The sequence below is a fragment of the Dipodomys merriami genome, unplaced genomic scaffold (assembly GCF_024711535.1).
Source record: "Dipodomys merriami isolate MVZ:Mamm:240054 unplaced genomic scaffold, mDipMer1.0.p SCAF_56, whole genome shotgun sequence".
NCBI lineage: Eukaryota > Metazoa > Chordata > Mammalia > Rodentia > Heteromyidae > Dipodomys > Dipodomys merriami.
Window position 1 is genome coordinate 2,702,988 of NW_027206135.1, and position 21,455 is coordinate 2,724,442.

General features: G+C 37.6%; 1 protein-coding gene and 1 pseudogene across 8 annotated transcripts in view; one reads left to right on the plus strand and one right to left on the minus strand.

Annotated features, from left to right (window-relative positions):
• The window catches only part of LOC138812171 (WD repeat and FYVE domain-containing protein 2), a 273,328-nt gene that overhangs the window by 187,880 nt on the left and 63,993 nt on the right, over nt 1–21,455 (minus strand). For all 8 annotated transcript variants that reach the window (XR_011367562.1, XM_070000140.1, XM_070000146.1 and 5 more), the window contains exon 2: nt 10,409–10,476. Coding sequence is in view for 7 of the 8 variants with exons in the window: in XM_070000140.1 (XP_069856241.1) it covers nt 10,409–10,476 (68 nt within the window). In the remaining variant the exon portion in view is untranslated. The remainder of the gene's footprint in view (nt 1–10,408; nt 10,477–21,455) is intronic.
• On the plus strand, nt 10,492–13,385 carry LOC138812048 (large ribosomal subunit protein eL42-like; annotated as a pseudogene).

Genomic DNA, 21,455 nt, shown 5'->3' on the forward strand with positions numbered 1-21,455 from the left:
CACTGACTGCTTTTACACTGTTAAAGGCATTACTTGGCAGGAGACACTAATCTTCCGGATGAGATGTTCTGGTTGGTAACTAAAACTAAATAAACAACAGGGCTTCTGAGAATAAAATGAAGTGTTAAAGGCACTGTGATGAAAATTAATGTCAGGATCCCACAATAAAGGGGCTTTCAAAAAAGAGCTTCCAATGATTAATAGACTCCCATAGACACTCATGAAACAGATTTGATTCAAGAACACTGTTTCATTTAGCCTTATTTGTCTTAGGATAATAATAGATTTGCAGTACTCAACCTATGTTTTATTTTATTAAGTGTACCTATATTAATGACTTCCATTGTTTCACACTAAAGCATTTTTCATTTAAATCAGACATTGTATGCCTTCTGCCATTTTGCTTACTATTGTTTTAAAAATTACAATGACTTAGAAGTGGTCACTTTTTATTCCAGACAAGATCTTCCTCTATTGCCCAGGCTGGTCTTAAACTCAAGATATTGTCCCACCTCAGCCTCCTGAGTGCTGAAACTACAAGTGCTGAAACTACCATCATGGTTTCATCCAAGTTTTAAGTTACAATAAAGTAGCCTACTACAGTAAATTTCAAAATGCTCTGCCAGATGAGTATCAAGCAAAAGCATACTAAATAAATGATGTACTTACTCAAATTAATTAATATCTGCTATCTTTCACTGGGATAATTTAGGTTTTTTTGCTTATTTCCATTAAAAACTGAAGTTTCTTGGACACTTTTTCTTCTTAGTAAATACAGAAATATTCCATCATTGATTTAAAAAGTATAAATACTAAAACTAATATTATTTTATACTTGTAAATTATTTGAATATATGGTTCCATAATAAAACCTATAAAAAAAGAAGCCAACAAATGGAGTAATATACCTAAAATCAGAACCAGTTATTTGAATTGCAGTATAAACTAAAGCAAAAAGATGAGTATTTCCCTCTCACCCCTATATTCCTAGAATGCCACACAACTTTCTCAATACAGCTAAAGATATTTTAAGCCACCAAAGTAATGCTACCCTAAGAAAGCAGAACGGCCAAGTTCATAATTTTAAATGCCTTTCCACCACTGACCTGTCCAAAGAAACTTCTCCCAAGACTCCAATAGTTTTAGCAGATGAGAATGGTCTTAAACTATCAAAAGTTCTCTTCATTGCTGGGTGCCAGAGGTTCACACCTGTAATCCTAGCTACTCAGGAAGCTGAGATCTGAGGATCTTAGTTCAAAGCCAGCCCAGGTGGGAAAGTCCGTAGGACTCTTATCTCCAATTAACTATCAGAAAACTGAAAGTGGCACTGTGGCTCAAGTGGTAGAAGGCTCACCTTGAGCTGAAGAGCTCAGGGATGGCACCCAGGCCCAGAGTTCATGCCCCACAACTGACAAAAAAAAAAGTTCTCTTCACCAATGGGAAAATTAATATTTGTAATTCATATGCAAAATTACTCATTTCCATTCCAGATATAAAACATATAAACTTACTAAGAACTTAATTTTTCAAATTCTCAATTTCAAGTTATCTATTGATTTCTTCATAGTTTTTTTAAAATTTTTATGATGATGTACAGAGGGGTTACAGTTATATAAGTCAGGTAATAAGTACATTTCTTTTTGAACAGTCTTACCCTCTCCCTCAATTTCTCCCAGTTTTTCCCCTCCTAGTAGTTTTAACAAAGAAAAGGATATTAACTCAGCTACAACCTCACAACAATTCATCAATTTTTCCTATAAATGGGTGAACACCAAGAATGATAGCATATATTGGAAACCATAAAGAACTTGAAAACACTATTCAAATAATTATTGGTATATCTAATAACTAAAATATTTTTGTAAATTTGAAAACAAAGAAAGAAGACAATTTTTATCTATTAGATTTGATGCAGAGCAAATGTAAAGGGTTTGCCCAAAGTCATTCGGCAAACGGGACAAAAATAAAAATTAAATTTACTTTCCATTCCAGACACAGGTTCTAACCTACGATCTATTTTATATGCTCCTATCTATCTAAACAGGGCATTAGTGGCTCATGCCTGTAAATCCTAATTACTCAGGAGGCTGAGTTTTGAGAATAGCAGTTTAAAAGTAGCCCAGGCTAGAAAGGTTGTAAGACTCATCTCTCCAATTAACCACTACAGAACCCAGGTCCTTAGTTCAAGCCCCAGTACTGGAAAATAACAAGAAAACCCTCCAATCTAAAGTAATGCATGGGGAGGATGGATGGGGGGTGGGGACAGTAAGACTTAATGTCAACAATGAACTTCATTATGTTCCAATTTTATCTCTGTTTTTCTTAAAGAGTATTTAATCTATTCTTTACTCATTTCACAAAGAGTTTGAAATGGCTTTAAAAGCAGGAACAGCAAAATCAAATGCTAGAGGATTGTGTTGAGAAATTTGTTAGTTCTGTTTCATTTCACCCATAAAGACAATGTACTGACCCTCAGAGCTATCACTTACAACCTTTTTGTCTTGTGATCCACATAGAAAGTTGTATTTGTACAATTAATGGAGTAAGTGGCTTCCTATCCCACCCCCTGCTCAGCTAAGATCAGAGCTTGGGGAGCCTTCAACCAGGCTTTGGGTGAAAATTCAGAGGCAGATGGTTAAAAAAAAAATCACTTGTTACAGGGAAGACTCAAGTTCTTAGATTTTAAATGCTAGGTGGGCATACCTTGGCAGCTGTACAATATGAAAAGTACAGCTTTGAGGACTTGGCCACACCTTTCACACCAAGCCAAGACAGAGAGCTGGACAGAGTACAAAAGAAGTCCTTGCATTACTATGTGTGATATGTCCATGTATTATAAGTAGCTTTGAGAAAAATGTCATCTGTTTTGCTTTAGGAACAAATTCATAAACAGGAGCCAAAGTAAATTCTACTTACCTAGCCTGGCAACAACAGAACCCACAGAGGTTTTCCAATTCTCCTGCATGTGCCACCTGAGGCTTTTGCCCTCTCTAGTCTCCTATTTACTACATCTTTGGCAACCAATTTACCTGTCCTCCAAACCCAGGGGAGAGGTTGGCACTACAGGCCCAGCCATGACACCCAATCCTCAAATAGAGCAAGAACAATCTCCACCACCTGCCACTCTGGCTGGTTCTTCATATTTCCTCTCTTTCTTTCCTTTATCTGAGCTTTTGAGAGACAAAAGTAGTGGGGAAAGTAAATCTAAACTATCTCAACCATGAAAAGAAAAATGCTTTCTACATGGGTTTTCTATACTGTAATGTAAATATGGTGATTGAAATGGTATCTATTAGAAACCTGGAACAAATGATTATATTTATGGCTGCAACCAAAATCTCCACCCTGTACCCTGAGGAGGACCACTCTTTAGTTTTACAAGCTAAGGCAGGAGAGTCTCAGGTGGGTAAGTTGTAAGCTGATACTGTCACAGGCAATTATCAGCTACTACAAGGATATACCAACAGGATATAATTTTTTGATAGCATACTGAATAAGGAAATGCACTTATTTATACATAAAATCAGCTAGGTTATAGAAAACTACTGAACAGCTGTCAACTCAAATTCTCCATAGAGTACCCTAGGGATATAATTCAGTGATAGAGCAAATGAACAACCCTCCACCACAAAACTGAAAACAAAATCTCTTGGGGAGGGAGGGATTTGTTTGTTCTGTGTGGGCCAATACTGAGGCTTGAACTCAGGGACCGAGTACTGTCCATCTCTTAGCTTTTTTTGCTCAAGGCTGCACTCTACCAGTTGAGCCAAAGCTCTACTTCTGGCTTTTTGGTGGTTAACTGGAGATGAGTCTACATATAGACTTTCCTACTCTGGCTGGTTTCAAACCATAATTCTAAAATCTTAGCTTCCTGAGTAGATAGGATTACAGGTGTGAGCCACCAGAACCAGCTTAGAGAGCAAGGTTTAAGTGGATTTTCTTTAGGACACTGTTGTGACCATGTCCCCATCACTCCCTCACCATGCTACACAGTTGATACAGCTTTAATGCCTGCCTTTCTCACCAGACTCTGCATATCATGAAGACAAGGCCTGGCTGCTATATTTAACCACACTGAACTGTGTGGGTATGTAAAAAAACACAATATTTCTTTTCTTTCTCCTCCTCCCCTTCTCTCCCTCCCCCCCCCCCCCCCCCCACGTCGTAGAGCCTGAACTCCGGGCCTGGGTGCTGTCCCTCAGCTCTTCAGCTCAAGGCTAATGCTCTACCACTTGAGCCGCAGCACCACTTCTGGTTTTCTGGTGGTTTATTGGAGATGAGTCTCACGGACTTTCCTGCCACAGCTGGCTTTGAACCATGATCCTCTCAGATCTCAGCCTCCTTAGTAGCTAGGTTTACAGGCATGAGCCATCAGCACCTGGTATAGACAACATTTCTTGAATGAGCCATACAAAGAAATTAAGAGAATAAAATATTACTTTCTGCTTTTCTTCTTTACATGCCTTCACTCTGCCAGACTATATTCAGCCCAGCAGCATAGTAGTACTAATAGGGCCATGGCTGAGTTCTTTTTCTTTAAAGAGCACAGAAATTCAGGAGAAACTAAGTAATGAGAAATAGCAGGCACAAAATCAGGGCCAAGTTTAGTCAACTACTTGAAGCTACAACTAAGTGAAAGTCCTTTAAGCACTAAAGGACACATCCAGTAGGAATCTCTTGAACTCAAAGTTATTTATCCCAGCCAGGCTGCTTGATGGATTAAGAGGATCATGAGGAAAATCTCTAAATATTAACTGAATCTGAGGGTCCTATCTTTCTACTTACCTTTCTGTTTTTGTAAATCAGCCTTCACTGTTTCTCCTGGCATACGATTGCCTCACAACTCTTGGGTTTCTGTGTTTCCAGTTTAGTGGATCTGCCTAGGCTAAAACTAACATTTCCTGGTTCAAATACTAGAAAACCAGATTTGGCTCAGGGGGAAATAGCCTTTCAGACAACTCCAGTTTCTCCAGATTGCCCTCTCCAAGGGAAGAAGCTTGAAAAAGATCATGTAGAGACACTCCCAAAGCAGCATTTGTGTTTTATCATGTTTTTACTTCTCACTGTTTCTGATCTACTTACTCCTGTGTGACACTCCATTACAGGCATTCAGCCTCATCATATTCTATCTAGCAGGCTCACTCTCATCAAACAGCCTTCACTGTTTATTCTTTCTCCTTCAATTCTCCTGCCTGCTTTTCTTCACTGAACTTCAAATTTGTCTCAGAGCTACCCATCATCTACTCTCCTTCTCCAAGCAAACTAAATATTGCACTGAAAAAGATTTTAATATCAAAATGCACAAATAAGTCACATATAAATGTCAAATAATTTCTTCTGTATGTGGAATGCTTCTTATCATATACTAGTCTAAACACACAATATGGTCATATCTGCCTGTGGTGTCCATTCTACAGCTTCTGGATTTATTCACTTTCTCTTTTAATTATTTTGTAATTAACACAACATAACCATTATTTTTAAATAACACCAAGTTAACCTCTTTTTACAAAAATCTTTCAAAAGAAAAGATTATGAGACAATTCTTTGGAAACACAATTCTATTTCAGGCTTTCTAACTGGCCAAGTTATAGTTTATTTTTTTGTGCAATAAGATTTTGCTTGTCTCAAGTTAAACAAAGCTTCAATTCTTGCTAAGGCATCCATTATGACATCAGAATGCATAAGAGTCCTAGGAACATAAAAGCAAATATCTGGGCAATTTTTTTCTTTTATCCTTACACAATAGCAGAATCCACAAACAATGAAAAATTACAGAAATCCTCTTTAACATATGTACCTTGTTTACCTACAAATCCCTTGCACTGACAAGTGGCCTATATATAGTAAGTATGCAGTAATGTTTAATTAATATATGTATTACATATATACGTGTTTCTATCTATATATTCACAAATCAATATTATATCTATATGAAGCTTTACCTATGTTTGTTTGAATAGTACATATAGGTCAACCTGTTAACAATGTCACAATCTTCTCAAACATTAATGTACAATCAAATCATCTACAAATTTTAATAATATGCAGACTGATTCACTAGCCTTGAGGTGGAATCAATAATGCAGAATTATTTTGGACTTTACGGGCAGTATTGAGGTTTGAACGCAAGGCCTCAAACTCACTTGGCTTGATTGTTCAGATGGTGCTCTACCACTTGAGCCTTGCCTCCAGCCCAATAGTGCAGTTCTAATAATTTCTCAGGTAATCCTGATTATGCTGGAGCATAGACAACACTCTGAATAGCAAAAAGTAACCATTATACTTCTTTTAGTAGGATACTAATGTTTAGCAGTATACACACACACACAGACACACAGACACACACACAGACACACACACACACACACACACACACACACACACACACACACACACACACATTAAATACTGATACTGGACCTTGAATTCCAGGCCTGGGTACTGTCCCTGAGCTTTTTTTGTTTTTTTTTTTTTTTTTTGGGGGGGGGGTTTGGTGCCTAATTGGAGATAAAAATCTCACAGACTTTTCTGCCTTGGCTATCTTCAAACCATAATCTTCAAATCACAGCCTCCTGAGTAGCTAGGATTATAACCATGAGCTACCAGTACCCAACAATCACCTTGTTTGCAGTACTGGGGACTAAACCCTCGGACTTACATGTGCTAGGCATGTATTCCACCTCTGAGTTATACTCCCAGCTCTCTTCCTGAAGTATGTATATGCCAGGTGGAGGAGCTATACCACTCTTTAGTCTTGAATACAGCAATAAATGATTAAGTTGGAACTAGAAGTTTTTTTTGTATGTTCAAACATGAACAAACAAAGGAAGCATTAGAAAGTAATATTAATATGTGTATGTATGTATACATATATAGGGAAAGGGATAAGCAATAAATTCTATGACCTTATATCTTCATGAGGGTTTAAAAATAACTCCTTGCTTGTCACCCCCATGTCTCCATCATTTTTGCCCAGGTCTGCTTTTCCTCCATTTGTATTAGTCAAGAGGTATAAATCTCTGGGGTCAACCTCAACTTGTTGGATTACAGTCATCTTTTCTTGTTAGATATTGTGTCAAACTTGCTGAAGGACACTAGAAAAAAAAGACTTGGTTATATCACTTTAAAAAATCTAGAAAAAAGCTGGGTGCTGGCTCACGCCTCTAATCCTAGCTACTCAGGAGACTAAGATCTGAGGATCGCGGTTCAAAGCCAGCCTGGGCAGGAAAGTCCATGAAACTCTTATTTCTGATAAAAGTCTCCAGAAAACCAGAAGTGGTGCTGTGGCTCAAGTGGTAGAGCACTCACCCTGAGTAGAAGAGCTTAGGGACAGTGTCTAGGCCCAGAGTTTAAGCCCATAACTCACACTCACACACAAAAAAAAATCTAGAAAAAAACAATCATGAACTCTCTTTCTTTTCTATTTCTCTACACCCTCATCAATCACTGGCAGGATCTTTCTTTTGGTCCTATAATATTGAGACAATAACCTATAATAGTGTCCATTAGAAGCACAGTAAGTAAAGAATGCTCAGAATTTCAAGAAGTTTTCTCATCACAGAAAAAGAGTTAAATATTTGGTTTAGATTTGTGGTTATCAGTTATTTATGAAAAAATTCTAAAGCCAAGTAAAGCCTCAAAGATAATTTGAAAGTCACTAAAAAACTCTTGTATCCTTAATAATTTATAAATAGGCAAAATTGTCATTATAATATTCTTTTGCCAGAGGCATAAAGTTAATCATGGCTAAAATTTAGCATGGATTTTGGTAGTGCACAATGACATGGATCTTTGAAGCTGAGATATTCTGTCAAAGGATGAGGTGTCCAAACAGCAAACCTGGGAGATTTTTTTGAGAATTTTAGTTTTAATTAATTAAGAGTTGACAGGGTAATGTTTAAGGTAATGTTTAGAACAGCATCCCAAATTTAAGCAATTACTTTTTTAAAAATGTTATCGTTAAGGTGATGTACAGAGGTCTTGCAGTCATGTAAGTCAGCTAATGAGTACTTTTCTTTTAGAACAGTGTCACCCTTCCCTCATTTTCTCTAAGTCTCCCGGTCTTTCTCTCTCAAACCCCACACCCACAAGTTGTATAGTTCATTTTCATCATAGTATCTAGTAAGTATCATTGCTGCATTTGTTCACTCTTTGTCCCACCATTTCTATACTTTCCTTTGCTCTCCCCAAATGGGATAAAGGTACATACAAGATAAAAGGTACAGAAATAAAAACAATGACAAAACAGTATATACGGAAGGGGGAAAAATACACACACACACACAAAAAAGTTAAAAAAAAAGTTTCCATTTCTTGGAGTTCATTTCAACATCCATTATTTTATATGGTCATATGCACAGAGCCCTTGTAATCCTCTCCTGAGAATATCCTCCTTTGGTCTCACTGTGTGAATATTTAGAGTCCTGCTATATTTATCATGGTTCAAGTATAGTTTTTTGCCTTTTACCTTTATCTACTGTAGATTACTTGTAGATTTATAAGCATATTCTCATTACTACAAATGAGGGAAAACATGCAACCTATGTTTCTTTGGCTCTGGTATACTTTGCTTAATATAAATTTTTCCAAGTCTTTCCATTTCCTTATGAATGGAGCAATATCATTCTTTCTGATGGAAGCATAGAATTCCATTGTGTATATAACCACATTTTCTTGACCCATTTATCCACCGAGAAGCACCTGGGTTGATTCCACATCTTGGATATAAACAATGTTACAATGAACATGGTTGAGCTGGTAGGTTTAGTGTGGCCTGGTTTGTGGTCAATTAAATAAATGCCCAGGAGTGGGATTGCTGGGTCACAGAGAAGCTCTATGTTTAGTCTTTTAAGGAACTTCTATACTGCTTTCCAGAGTGGTTGGACAAGTCTACATTCCCACCAACAGTGTAGCTGCATTCGCTTTTGACCACATACTGCCAGACTCTGTTATTGTTAATTTTCTTGATAATGGCCATGGTGAGGTAGGATCTCAATGTCATTTTGATTTTCATTTCTTTTATGGCCAGTGATACTGACATGTCTATTAGTCACTCTTACTTTTTCTTCTAAGAAGTCTATAAAATCTTAGCCCATTTACTAATTGGGTTCTTGTTTCTTTGAGGACTTGTTTTTGGGGGGTTTAACTTGAGCGCTAAGTAAATTTTAGATATATGGCTCTTGTCGGGCATAGCTAGTAAAAATCTTCTCCCATTCTGTGGGCTTTCTATAAATCTCAATAGCTACATTCTTTGCCATGCAGAAACTTCAGTTCATACAATCCCATTTACTGGTCTTTCTTTGATATGTTGTAATACTGGATCTTTACTTAGGAAGTGTTGACCTGTGCCAAGGAGCCCTAGTGTTTCCCCTATCTCTTCCTGTAATATTTTCAGGGCATCTGGTCTTTGATCCATCTGGAATTGATTCTGGTGCAGGGTGATATAGAAGGATCTAGCCAATTGTGCCAGCACCATTTGTTGAAGAGACTTTTATTCCATTCTGTGTTTTTAACTCTCTTCTCAAATATTAGGTTGGCTTTAGGTCTGTGGGTTTATTTCTGGGTCTTCTATTCTATTCCATTGGTCCTCAGGCCTATTCTTGTGCCAGTACCATGCTGTTTTTATTACTATAGCTTTGTAATAGAGTTTGAAATTCACTATTGATATTCCTCCAGCATTTTCTTTCCTGCTAAGGATTGCTTTTAAGCAATTACTTTAGACTAAACACAGAACATGATCCCCAAATTTTATTAATTTTCAAGAAAAAAAATATTAGAATAAAGCCAATTTCCTAATTTTGGTGGTCAGTTTATCTTCTACAAAGAACATCTGTCAGGGAAACAGTCTCAGCAATACTTAACTCTATTTGGAGGAGTCATTATTTAACAATCAGTGCAAAGACATACTTCTCTGATAAGATCTTGGGAAAATGAAATCCACTTCTAATTAGAAGGTTTTAATCCCAAGGAAATCCTTTTGAGAACTGAATGCTCAATGTTAAATGTCTTGAATTTAAGTAAATGCTGTAACTATAATGCAAGGACAAATTTACTTCAGAAATGTAATCATAGGACAAAATTTTGTATTGTCTAAGGACATACTTTCCAAATCATTAAACAAAAAGTGTGGAACAAGAGAGCAACTGCTGTAATCACACAGACTATGTGGTGAAGTTCTTCTTCCATTATTATTCAATAACTATGAATATACTCAGTTTCACAATGATATTTTTATGTTTCACAGAAAGAAATAGAAAATCTAACATGACTTAGATGATACTTTATATTATAAAGTTCTCAACCTTCAATTTTCCCTATTCAAGAAGAAAATATAGAGAAGGCAAATGAGGAAGCAAGGGGGTTGGAGTACAGGCTTGGTTTTTGAGACAGAGACCCAGATACTTACAAGGCATTGCATGATATATGCTTGGCCAATACTGTCCGCTGTCTCTCTTTAACCAAACACGAACTGTCCTGCAACAGATGAAAATGTGTGGATTAAATCACAGAATTTTTGGTCATGGGAAAATGGTGAGACACAGAAACCAAACAATATTATATACACAGAATGTCTTAATTATGTACAACATATATGCATATTCATAACATGTGTACATTAAAACATATATGTACTTATTATATACCTCCCCAAAAATCCTTTATTCCTTAAGTTTAAGGCTTTTGTTCATGTAGAATTTGTGTCATCCTCACATATGTATATATACACACATCTGATCATGACTACTTTTGAGAGCTATCTTTGTTGTTTTGCATTTCTTTTATACAAATCTCTGGAAGCATGAATCTTACTAGGGTCTTATTAGGTTTTGCTAGTAAAAGCAGATGAAGACTGCTCTGTGAAGCAAGTGCAAAGAGATCAAGGGAAATAATATGCAGCATCTGACATGAACAGGATTAATAGTAAATCCCTAGTATTCCAAGCTAGGCCCTTATCTAAAAGGAAGTTTTTCCAAGCATAGCCTAGCCACGGTAATCTCTGACTCAGATTTTCTTACATACCATATATGTCATGTTTTAACTATATGGCCCCAGATAGGAGGCTCCACTACTGAAAAGGATGATCATACAACAAAGGCTGGCTTAAGTCCTAGGCCAAAAGGCTAGACAGAGAAAAGACACCTAGAAGAGTGTAGCAAGACAGAGACAAAGACAACCATATGGGGAGTGTCATCAGAGACTGACAACTAGAAGGACCAGAATGTGAGTTATACTAGTCATGACATCGTCAGCATATGCCCCTAAGATAAACACAACCAGGAAACTCATCATCACTACCTCCAGCAACCAGAATAAATAATGTACATCAAATTGAGGGTAATGGTCAACTTCCCATTCTCAAAGTTCCTGGAATCTATATTCCTTATACCCTTAAACCACCCTTGAGTAAAAAAACATACTAAGAGATTGAGCTTTTTTTTTTAAGGTTTTAGCAAGGATTTATTTTAGGATAACAGGTTAAAATAGGGAGAAAAGAAGACAGAAATATTTTCTGCTGGAAGTTAAAGACATGAAGACTGTTTTTCTCAGAAAGTGCTTAACACTACCTACAGATGCTATTTAAGTGAATTAAGTTTCAAACTGTGTTAGACACTTCCTCCCTTGAGCTAATGAATAAAGCCCCTATAAATAAGTAGCAGGGAGAAAAAAGACCTAGGCAACTACAGAACAAGAAAGAAATTTCAAACCTCAGGATCAGCATAAGGAAAAAAGAAAAAGACAGAAAAATACAACACAGAAAACCTCTGAGGCAAATTGATAGCTCTTTGTTTAAAAAGATCACAAATTAACACTAATCTTAAATCTTAAGATATTGGGGGGAAAAAGAGAGAAAAATAAGCCCGAAACCAACAGAAGGAAGGAAATAAAAAAGTTTGATCAGAAAAAAATACATATACATTATAGAAAGCCAAAGGAAAGAATCTTAAAACCAAGTGAATTATTTGTGAAGATATTCAAATGGTGATACCACTTCTTACCTTACAAAAGTCAAAACATTCTGAGAAAATTTATATATCTGACAGTCAGATAAGTTAAATGGAAAAACTACTAGAAACATTATATATGTCAAAAGGAACTCAAGAGAAATAGATAACTTCAAAAGTCCTACAGCAAGTAATAAAATTACATATATATATATACATACATACATACATACATAATTTTAAAAATCTTCCGAGAAAGAAATGTGCAGGAGCAAAATAGCTTTACTTATGAAGTTAATCAAATATGTAAAGAATTGACAAAAGCCCTATACAAACTATCAAAGAACAGAAAAAAAAAAGACTACTTCACTACATATTCTACAAGTCCAGCATTACCTGATACCAAAGATAGACAAAGATAGCACAGGAGGGGCTGGGAAGGTGGCTCAGTGGTAGAGTGCTTTCCTTGCACGCATGAGGCCCTGGGTTCGATTCCTCAGCACCACATAAGCAAAAAGAAAAAAGGCGTAAGTGGCGCTGTGGCTCAAGTGGTAGAGCGCTAGCCTTGAGCTGAAGAGCTGAGAGATAGTGCCCAGGCCCAGAGTTCAGGCCCCACGACCGGACCCCCCCCCAAAAAAAAGATAGCACAGGAATCTCACAAAGTTATATTCTTGTGAATATATATGCAATGCTCATAAATAAAATACTGGGAAGTACTAAACATGACAAAACAGGATTCAGTCCAAGAATGCAAAGACAGCTCAAAATAAGAAATCAATATAAACCAGTACAGTAAAATAATGCAAACATGTGCACACATACACAAACACACACACCTGAAGAAAATACATTTGATGAAATTCAATATTTTTCATGAAAAAACCCACTCATTCATAATACAAAATGTAAGGAAATTTCTATAACCTTATATAGTGCATTCAAGAAAATTTCCCTTGGCGCTGCTGCAGGCTTCCTGCCATCATGGTAGGCTCTTGGTTGGGGCTCTGGTAACAATTCAGCTTAATCCTCATTCCATCTACCACAGTACTCTCAGGTTAATGTTCCTAAAACCTGCTGTACTTTTTGTAAGAAGTGTGGCAAACACCAATCTCACAAAGTAACACAGTACAAGAAGGGCAAGGATTCGCTGTATGCCCAGGGAAAGCGTCGTTATGACAGGAAGCAGAGTGGCTATGGCGGTCAGACTAAGCCAATTTGCTAAGACTACAAAGAAGATTGTGCTAAGACTTCAATGTGTTGAGCCCAACTGTAGATCTAAGAGAATACTAGCTATTAAGAGATGCAAACATTTTGAATTGGATGGAGATAAAAAGAGAAAGGGGGAAGTGATCCAGTTTTAAGCTCCAAGTTTTGTTATGAAGACAATAAAATTGTGAGGTCAAATTCAAAAAAAAAAAAAGAAAAGAAAAGAAAATTTCCCAGTGAACAGCATATGCAGTAGTTAAAGAAAGAAAGTTATTTCCCTAAAAACTAGGTATACAGAATGGTCACCTACACCACTGCTACTCAGTATCACTGGATGTCCTAGTCAGAGCAATTAGATAAATAAAAGAACTATAGACATCCAAACTGGAATGCAAGAAATAAAACTATCTCTGTTTGCAGATGATTATATATAAAAAATATCCTAAAGATCCACTAAGAGTGGGGAAGGAGGACCTTTACTAAAGCTAGGAAATAAATAGAGCAAGCTTAAAAGAGACAAGATCAGTAAATCTATTTCTAATAGCAACGGCATGTCTAAAGAAACTATAGCTCCCTAAACACAGTAGTATATACATCTAATCCTTAGAATATCCTATCAAATAGGACTTGCTTCACCAAATATACTGCTTTCCTTACACCAACTTGCATTGAGGGTAGCTGATAAATTTGACATCTAAAAAAAAATTACATAAAATATCTGTTATCTCCTGCAATACAATAGCAGCTTAAAAAAGAAAAAGAACACTGTATCCTAGAAATAAAAAATATAATTTAGGTGGCTGGGAAATTCCTGATAAATACTAGTGCATAAGACCTAGAAGTTTCTTTTTTCCCCTGAGGATTATTCTAAAACACACACACACACACACACACACACACACACACACACACACACACACACACACACACACACACACACACACACACACACACACACACACAAACTTTTAATAGCAAAAAACAAAAAAACAAAAAAAACAAATATTTTTTCCACCAGGGTGCTGGTGGCTCATATCTGAAATCCTAGCTACTAAGGAAGCTAAGATCTGAGGATTCCACTTTGAAGCCAGCTCAGGTAAGAAAGTTTGTGAGACTCTTATCTCCAGTTAACCACCAGAAAATCGTAAGTGGAGCTGTGGTTCAACATGGTAGAGTGCTATTAAACTTGAGCAAAAATGCACAGAGCCCCAAGTTCAAGCTCCACAACAGAAACAGAGACAGACAGACAGACAGACAGACTTAGTGTGTTGAGAGAGAGAAATACTTAATGAGTGTGTTGAAGAGGTAAAATGCATACCTGCTAGAATGTAGGCAAGTGTACATTCATCTAGCACACTAAGCCCTCGGTTCTCAGGAACCCCACAGGGCTAATCATATTTCACTAGATCCTGTGATCTTCCCCCTACTGGCTCTTCCTCCTCTCTCCCAAGTATCTAGCACTAGGGGGGAAAAAAGGGCACTGAGTAAGTTTAGAGAGAGGCAGCTCTCATCTCATCAACAAACCAAGGTTCCTTACAGTGGACCTCAATTAGTTCAGTAGTATGGCTGTTATGGGAAGAGCATACTCTTGTAGTATACTGCTCATGTTTCAACAGATAAAAATGAGGTCCTGGAAACACAAAGACAAACTAGTGCCAACTTTTTTCTTGGGTAGTTCATGGTTCATGAAGGAAGCAAACAGACTACAGAACATACAAAGTAAGGGCTAAAAAGGGAAGTGTCCAGGTTGCCATGGGAGCAAATAGACTCAAGCTTTCAGCATGAAGCCTGGGGATAGGCAGTATTAATAAAGCTTTCTTAGAGCAGGGCACCAGTGGCTCACACCGGTAATTCTAACTACTCAGGAGGCTGAGATCTGAGGATCATAGTTCTGTGCGAGCCTGTTAAGTAAAGTCTGTGAGACTCTTATCTCCAATAACTACCTTAAAACTGGAAGTGAAGCTATGGCTCAAGTGGTAGAACACTAGCCTTGAGAGGGGAAAAAAAAAAAAAGTTAAAGGACAGTATGTACACCCTGAATTCAAGCCAGAAGACCAGTGTGTCTGCGCGTGTGCCCACATATACCCACACAGAGAAAGCTTCTTCATCCAAGAAAGGCATTTCTTTTGTCTGAAGGAAGTAGATAGTACAGCAGGGAAGCCAATCAAGCAGTCCTGGAACAGACCTGGACAATAAAACAGGAAAGATTCTGAGGGCCTCAGAGGCCACAAAGTGGAGTTTGGATTTTTACTTTTAGGAAAATGAGAGCTACTAAGATAAAGAGGCAGTCATAGAATGGCATTTGGTTTATTGGGTTAGGGGAAGCTAGTAAAAGGCCTGGTTATGCTGAAGTATCAGGTTTGAAGGAAATGGGCAGTAAACTGGCAAACTGGCTGAAGGCAAACAGCTGTTTCTCAATGACAAAGAACTTGTTTAAAATGTGTGAGGCCTGGTTTCTATCCCCCACAGGGGAAGGGGGGGATGGATATAAATGAGGGACAAAAGTGAGATGAGGACACACTTTACAGCACTCAGTAAGTAGACGCACCCCGGTTTAAGGACTGATTGGTTGTGGGGTACCAGGTAAATGATGGTGTCTTTAGCAATGTTGAGTTCTTTTAACATGCTGTTTTAAGAATAATTCCTGGCTGGGTGCTGGTGGCTCATGCCTATAATCCTAGCTACTCAAGAGGCTGAGATCTGAGGATTGTGGTTCAAAGCCAGCCCAGGCAGGGAAGTCAGAGACACTCTTATCTCCAATAAACCACTCAGAAAACCGGAAGTGGTGCTGTGGCTCAAGAGGTAGAGCACTGCTGAGGGATAGCACACAGACCCAGAGTTTAAGGCCCACCACCAACAAACAAACAAACAAAAAGAATAATTCCATCAGGGTTTTCCTGCCTGTCTGCAGTTCAAAGGTGTGATCGGAGCTGAAATTAAGATTTTAGAATCATATCACCTAATAGTACCAGATCAGTGAAAAAGAAATGAAGCTAGCAAAAAACTCCTGAATAGTACCAACAGAAAAACATGAAGAAAATGGTATACAGAAAAATATGACCACCAAAGACACAGACTGTGTCTTGATTTTTGGCGCAGAAAATAAGGTCATCATAAGCATACCTAAGAATTGAGACAGTGAAAACATACCTACTATAAAATACTATCTATATAGGTCACTTTTCTGAGAGAAAAGGGAAGGTTGTGGGTAGCAACAAACACCATTCCATAGGTTGCTAAGCTACTGAATAAAATAAGACAGGGCGTCTATCCATGTTGAAATCCAGACTTTTAGAAATGTGCCCCAGAATGAGTTACCATAGCAATGAGCTTCATTCCTCAGGGACAATTGTTTTTTTTTTGTTTTTTTTTTTTTGTCATTACCAAGTAACTTGGGGTGGGGCTGGAGGGTTGGGAGTGAAACCTACAGTGTTTTGAGGATCATGGATTTCCAGGGATTACAACTCTAACACATCACACATACTTTGCATTATTAATACAAAGTGACCTGTTCTAGCAATCTGCAAACAACAGAAAAAGTTTAAGCAATAGGATGTCAATGCTTTTTTTTTTTTTTTAGTATTTAATAACTACTTTAAGGAAGAAAAAAAGGTTTCAAATCCAAAGAATATTGCAGAGGTTCTTAGAAAATGTAACTGAAAGATTAACAACAAAAAAACTATTTCTAAGATTAACAACAAAAAAACTATTTCTCTATGATTACTGGATTTCTGGATTATTGTGTTGTTTCCAGTAAATGCATTTGAATCACATACAGTAAATTAAACTCAGCCTTTTTACAATGCCTTGTGTATCTTTGGTATCCAAGATTTCTCCGTGGAAAAGAAGCTGCTGTATGGAAACTGCGAGTACATTAAGACAGCTAGGCTCAAGTTGGATGATATCCAGCCTCTGGTCCCCTCTGCCACGCAGTTCTTATCTCTCATCAAGGATCCCACGACAATAGACCTAAATGACTTTCCTGAGTCACATACACCTGGATCCCAGCCCATTCCCACTTGCCTCTGTAAAGCAGCAATCCACAAGTCAGTGTAAGCAGAAGCTGGAGAAGAGGTACACTCTTTAACATCTCAACACCTGTAGCTTTTTGGTCATCCCTAGTCTTTTTTTTCTGCTTTTAATTTTTTTTAATATTTGTATTATCTTTAGGTATCTGTACAAAGGTGTTGCCATTCAACAAAGCTGGTCATCCCTACTCTTAAAATCATTTACAGCCCTTTTGGTCACAAGCAGTCAGGCAGTCAGCAAGGTGTGCTGACAATGGCTATTTCCCATGGGGGTTTTCTCTTAATCCAAAGGCTGTGAAAGTCTTCACAATTTAGAATCAATTAAATTACAATCAAGTAACATTTTCACTGTTTTTAAAGTACATAAAACAGAGCCTCAAGATGAAGTTAAAGGGACCCATTAACCAGGTATTACATGACAAATACAAAATAATTACAATTATTGTAAGAGCCCTCAAAGAAGGATGTCCCACAGTCTTTAGTTCTAAGGAGTTTTCTTAGTAATAAGCATTATCCTGGATCTCCAAATACTGTCCTTGCATTGCAGGCTTGCTTTTATGTTTTGTTTTCTTGAGTTATAATTTAACTCACTGGCTAATGTTTAAGCACAGCTTCCTGTCCTACACAGTTGTGGCTCAAGAATTCTGACACCCTCCTTTCCTCCTCTACATCCCACCTCACTTCCCTTACCAGTGTGACACATACATGACTTCCTTTGTAAGAAAGATCCTCTAAAAGGCCTTCACGACTCCTCAGGTGAAAGTAAGCACAGGGATCATACAACAACTTGCAAAAGCTACAACAGATCACATCATGAGCTGTCAACACTGATTAGCAAGCCTGTTCTCTCAGGAGACAAAGAATCCCTTGAAACATTTTCAAACTATTATTCTTAACTAGTTTTAACTTTAATTCTTAAAAATACCTTCAATACCTACATTTTTTGATCACATACAGTAATTAGCACAGAAGAGTTGTTTTAAAAAATGCACACACAAAATAAATGAAAGAAGAATGGGATATAAGAGAAAACTAACATTCTTGATACAACAAGTGCAGTGAAACCCAAAGAACAGCAGGCAGAGGAGCAAAACATCACAGGCTCAGAAACTGACAGAATCCTGGCTGTCAGCAATGCCACTGCTCCTCACAGACCAAAGGAATATGAGCAGAAACCTTAAATAGGGAGTCGAGAGAAGGAGTTCACACCTATCTTCTCAACTACCCCAGAGGCCAGACAAGAGAATCACAATTTAGGGCCAGTTTAGTAAAAAAGACTCTATCACTTAAAAACAAAAACAAACAAACAAACAAAAAAAAAACAGCAAAAAGCAAAAGGGCTTAGACATGACTTAGAGCTTGCCTAGCAAGCACAAGGCCCTGAGTTGAAGCCCCACTACAATAACAAAAAACAGTACAAGCTGGGCACTGGTGGCTCACACCTGTAATGCTAGCTACGTAGGAGGCTGAGATCTGAGGATCATGGTTCAAAGCCAGGCAGGGCAGGAAAGTCCGTGAGACACTTTTCTCCAATAAACCACCAGAAAACCAGAAGTGTCACTGTGGCTCAAGTGGTAGAGTGCTAGCCTTAAGCTGAAGAGCTGAGGGACAGCACCCAGGCCCAGAGTTCAAGCCCCATGACCAAAACAAAAACAAAAACAAAACAACAACAACAACAACAGTACAAACAAAATTTAAAAACCTTGAAGGCAAGTAAGTCTAAACAACTGCACCTTATGGCAGTGTAGGAGTGCTCATCAACATCATCCTGTAGGAGGAACCAGTACAATATCACTGGAGGAGTAATACAGACTTAAATATTCTTGGCTTTGCTAGTGTGGGAAGGCATGGCCCCTTTCACCACAATTACCATAGCCTGGCACAAGATGAATGCTTAGGAGTTACTTCATGAAACAGTGAAGGGAAAGTGTCACTAGAGAATGGGTGAAGACTTCCCTCAACTTTCTACTTGTCACACAAAATCTCAAGTCCAGGCTGGAAAGGTGGCTCAGTGGTAGAGTGCTTGCCTCACATGCATGAAGCCCTGGGTTCGACTCCTCAGCACCACATAAGCAGAAAAAGTGGGAAGTGGTGCTGTGGCTCAAGTGGTAGAGCGCTAGTCTTGAGCTGAAGAGCTGAGGGACAGTGCCCAGGCCCAGAGTTCAGGCCCCATGACCAACCCAAAAAAAAAACAAAAACCTCAAGTCCTTGAGATGCACTCATGAAAAGCATTTCAGAATAATTCACACACACACACACATAAAAGGAGAGAGTTTCCCTGCTGCAAGTTTTAGCAATAATTTATTTTTTAGTACAATAGGGTTAAAGTAGGGAGGAACAAAAAATGAAAGAAAAATATTTCCTGTTCTTTAGCAGGAAATGAGAGTTAAAGATTTAAAATGGACCGGGCATCAGTAGCTCATGCTTGTAATCCTAGCAACTCAGGAGGCTAAGATCTGAGGATTATGGTTCGAAGCCAGCTGGGCAGAAAAGTCCATGGGACTGATCTCTAATTAATCAAAAAGAAAAAAAGATCTGGAAATGGAGCTGTGACTCAACTGTGCTCTAGCCTTCAGGGGGGGAGGGGGAAACAGCTTAGGGATAGAACCTAAGCCTCAAGTTCAAACTCTAGGACTGTCACCAGGAAAAAAAAAAAGATTCAAACTGACAGCTGTTATTTGCTATTGTCTGAGCTAGGGCAATACTGGTGGTCATGTTGTCTAGCAGTCCTCAAACATTAGACAATGGTTCTTGGTGGCCAAAATGGATGTTGTTCATTATTCTAAACTATGGAGAAGTCTCTAGGTCTACCCAAAATGGTTGAAGGAATAAGACTTCATATTCCAGGAAAGAAAGAACAAAGGAGAGATTCTGAATCATGTGCACATAAGTTACACAATGAAAGGGGATGTTTTCAAAAGATTACTTCAGTAGGAGAGAACAATCTATGTTAGGCAGGAGAAAAATTTGAGTCAACAACAGTTGAGAGTCTACTAGAGAACCATACATGTTAAAATACAGCAAGTGGTACAAGTTAGTAGAAAGGCTGGCAAGAAATTAAGGCCTACAAAATTTGCAGATGGCAGGAAAAGCTGATAAACCTGCCTGACAATGAAACAGGGGCAGAAAGCTTCAAAGAAATAAAGACAGGACATCACAACCATATAGGAAACAGAAAGAAGACCCACCAACCAGAAAGCCAACCAATTCTCCCTATTTAACCCAAGGCCAAACTCTGCACTAAGAAGACAGCCAAGATGCCATCTTCTCCATGACATATCTATGCCACGTATTCTCTTTCTCTGCATATTTTTTTGCCAATAAACTTTTCTAACATCTTTACTTACATTCAAGTCTTGCTTCACTTCTTCTCTTAAGATACAAGGACTGAGGCTGTCTAACTGCTCTATACTTTCTGGTAACATATTTGGTGCATTGGCCAGGTAGTTAGGGATTAAGTCTTTTCCTGTCTTAGATTCATTGAATGGTTACACAGGATCAGAAAGGAAGAAAAGTCTCTAAGGCCTTTCTAAGAAGGAATTAAGGAAAGGGAATAAAGCCAAAAAAGAAAAAAGAAAAGAAAAATAAAAAGGGCTGTATGCAACAAGTGCTATTAACCTATATTTTAAAAACCAGAGATCTTACAAAGTCAAATCATTCTTATAAGAAAGGGAAATTAGAAAATAGAAAATTTCATTAGTTTTCAATAGTATGACAAAAGAAATACTCTGAAAGACCTAGATATGAAGAAATCCAAGTAAAATATAGTAAAATGTTTTTGTTGTTATTTTTTAAAACTGCCAAATTATGTGAAAATGAATAATCTGCAGATCCCCAAACCTTAGGTAATGAGAGAGTTTTTAATAGTTTTTAAGGTAAAGAGCTTCTTTACAATATTGGAGATCTCAAATATCCAAGTGAGTACCACACTTAGAGTAAGGTATAGAAAAAAAGAGGCTCTGGTCTTTCTGGTCAAGATATAGATATAGAATGAAATCCATTTAGACAGAGCTCAAAGACTATACACAAAGAGTGAGAGTGAATGAGAAACTACCCCATGTAGAAAGAATACCACAAAAGAACTTACCTGGGTTAAAGAAGAAGGAAAAAAACCTAATCTATCTTAAGTTCACTTTCATAAAAATGAATTATAATTTAATGTGATTGTATCCTATAAAATGCCTTAAGTGGAGAATTGATCTATAAGTGGCTTATAATGTCTTCAGGTAAGCAGCAAAAGCAAAAAACAAAACAAAACAAAAAAATCCAGTTTTAT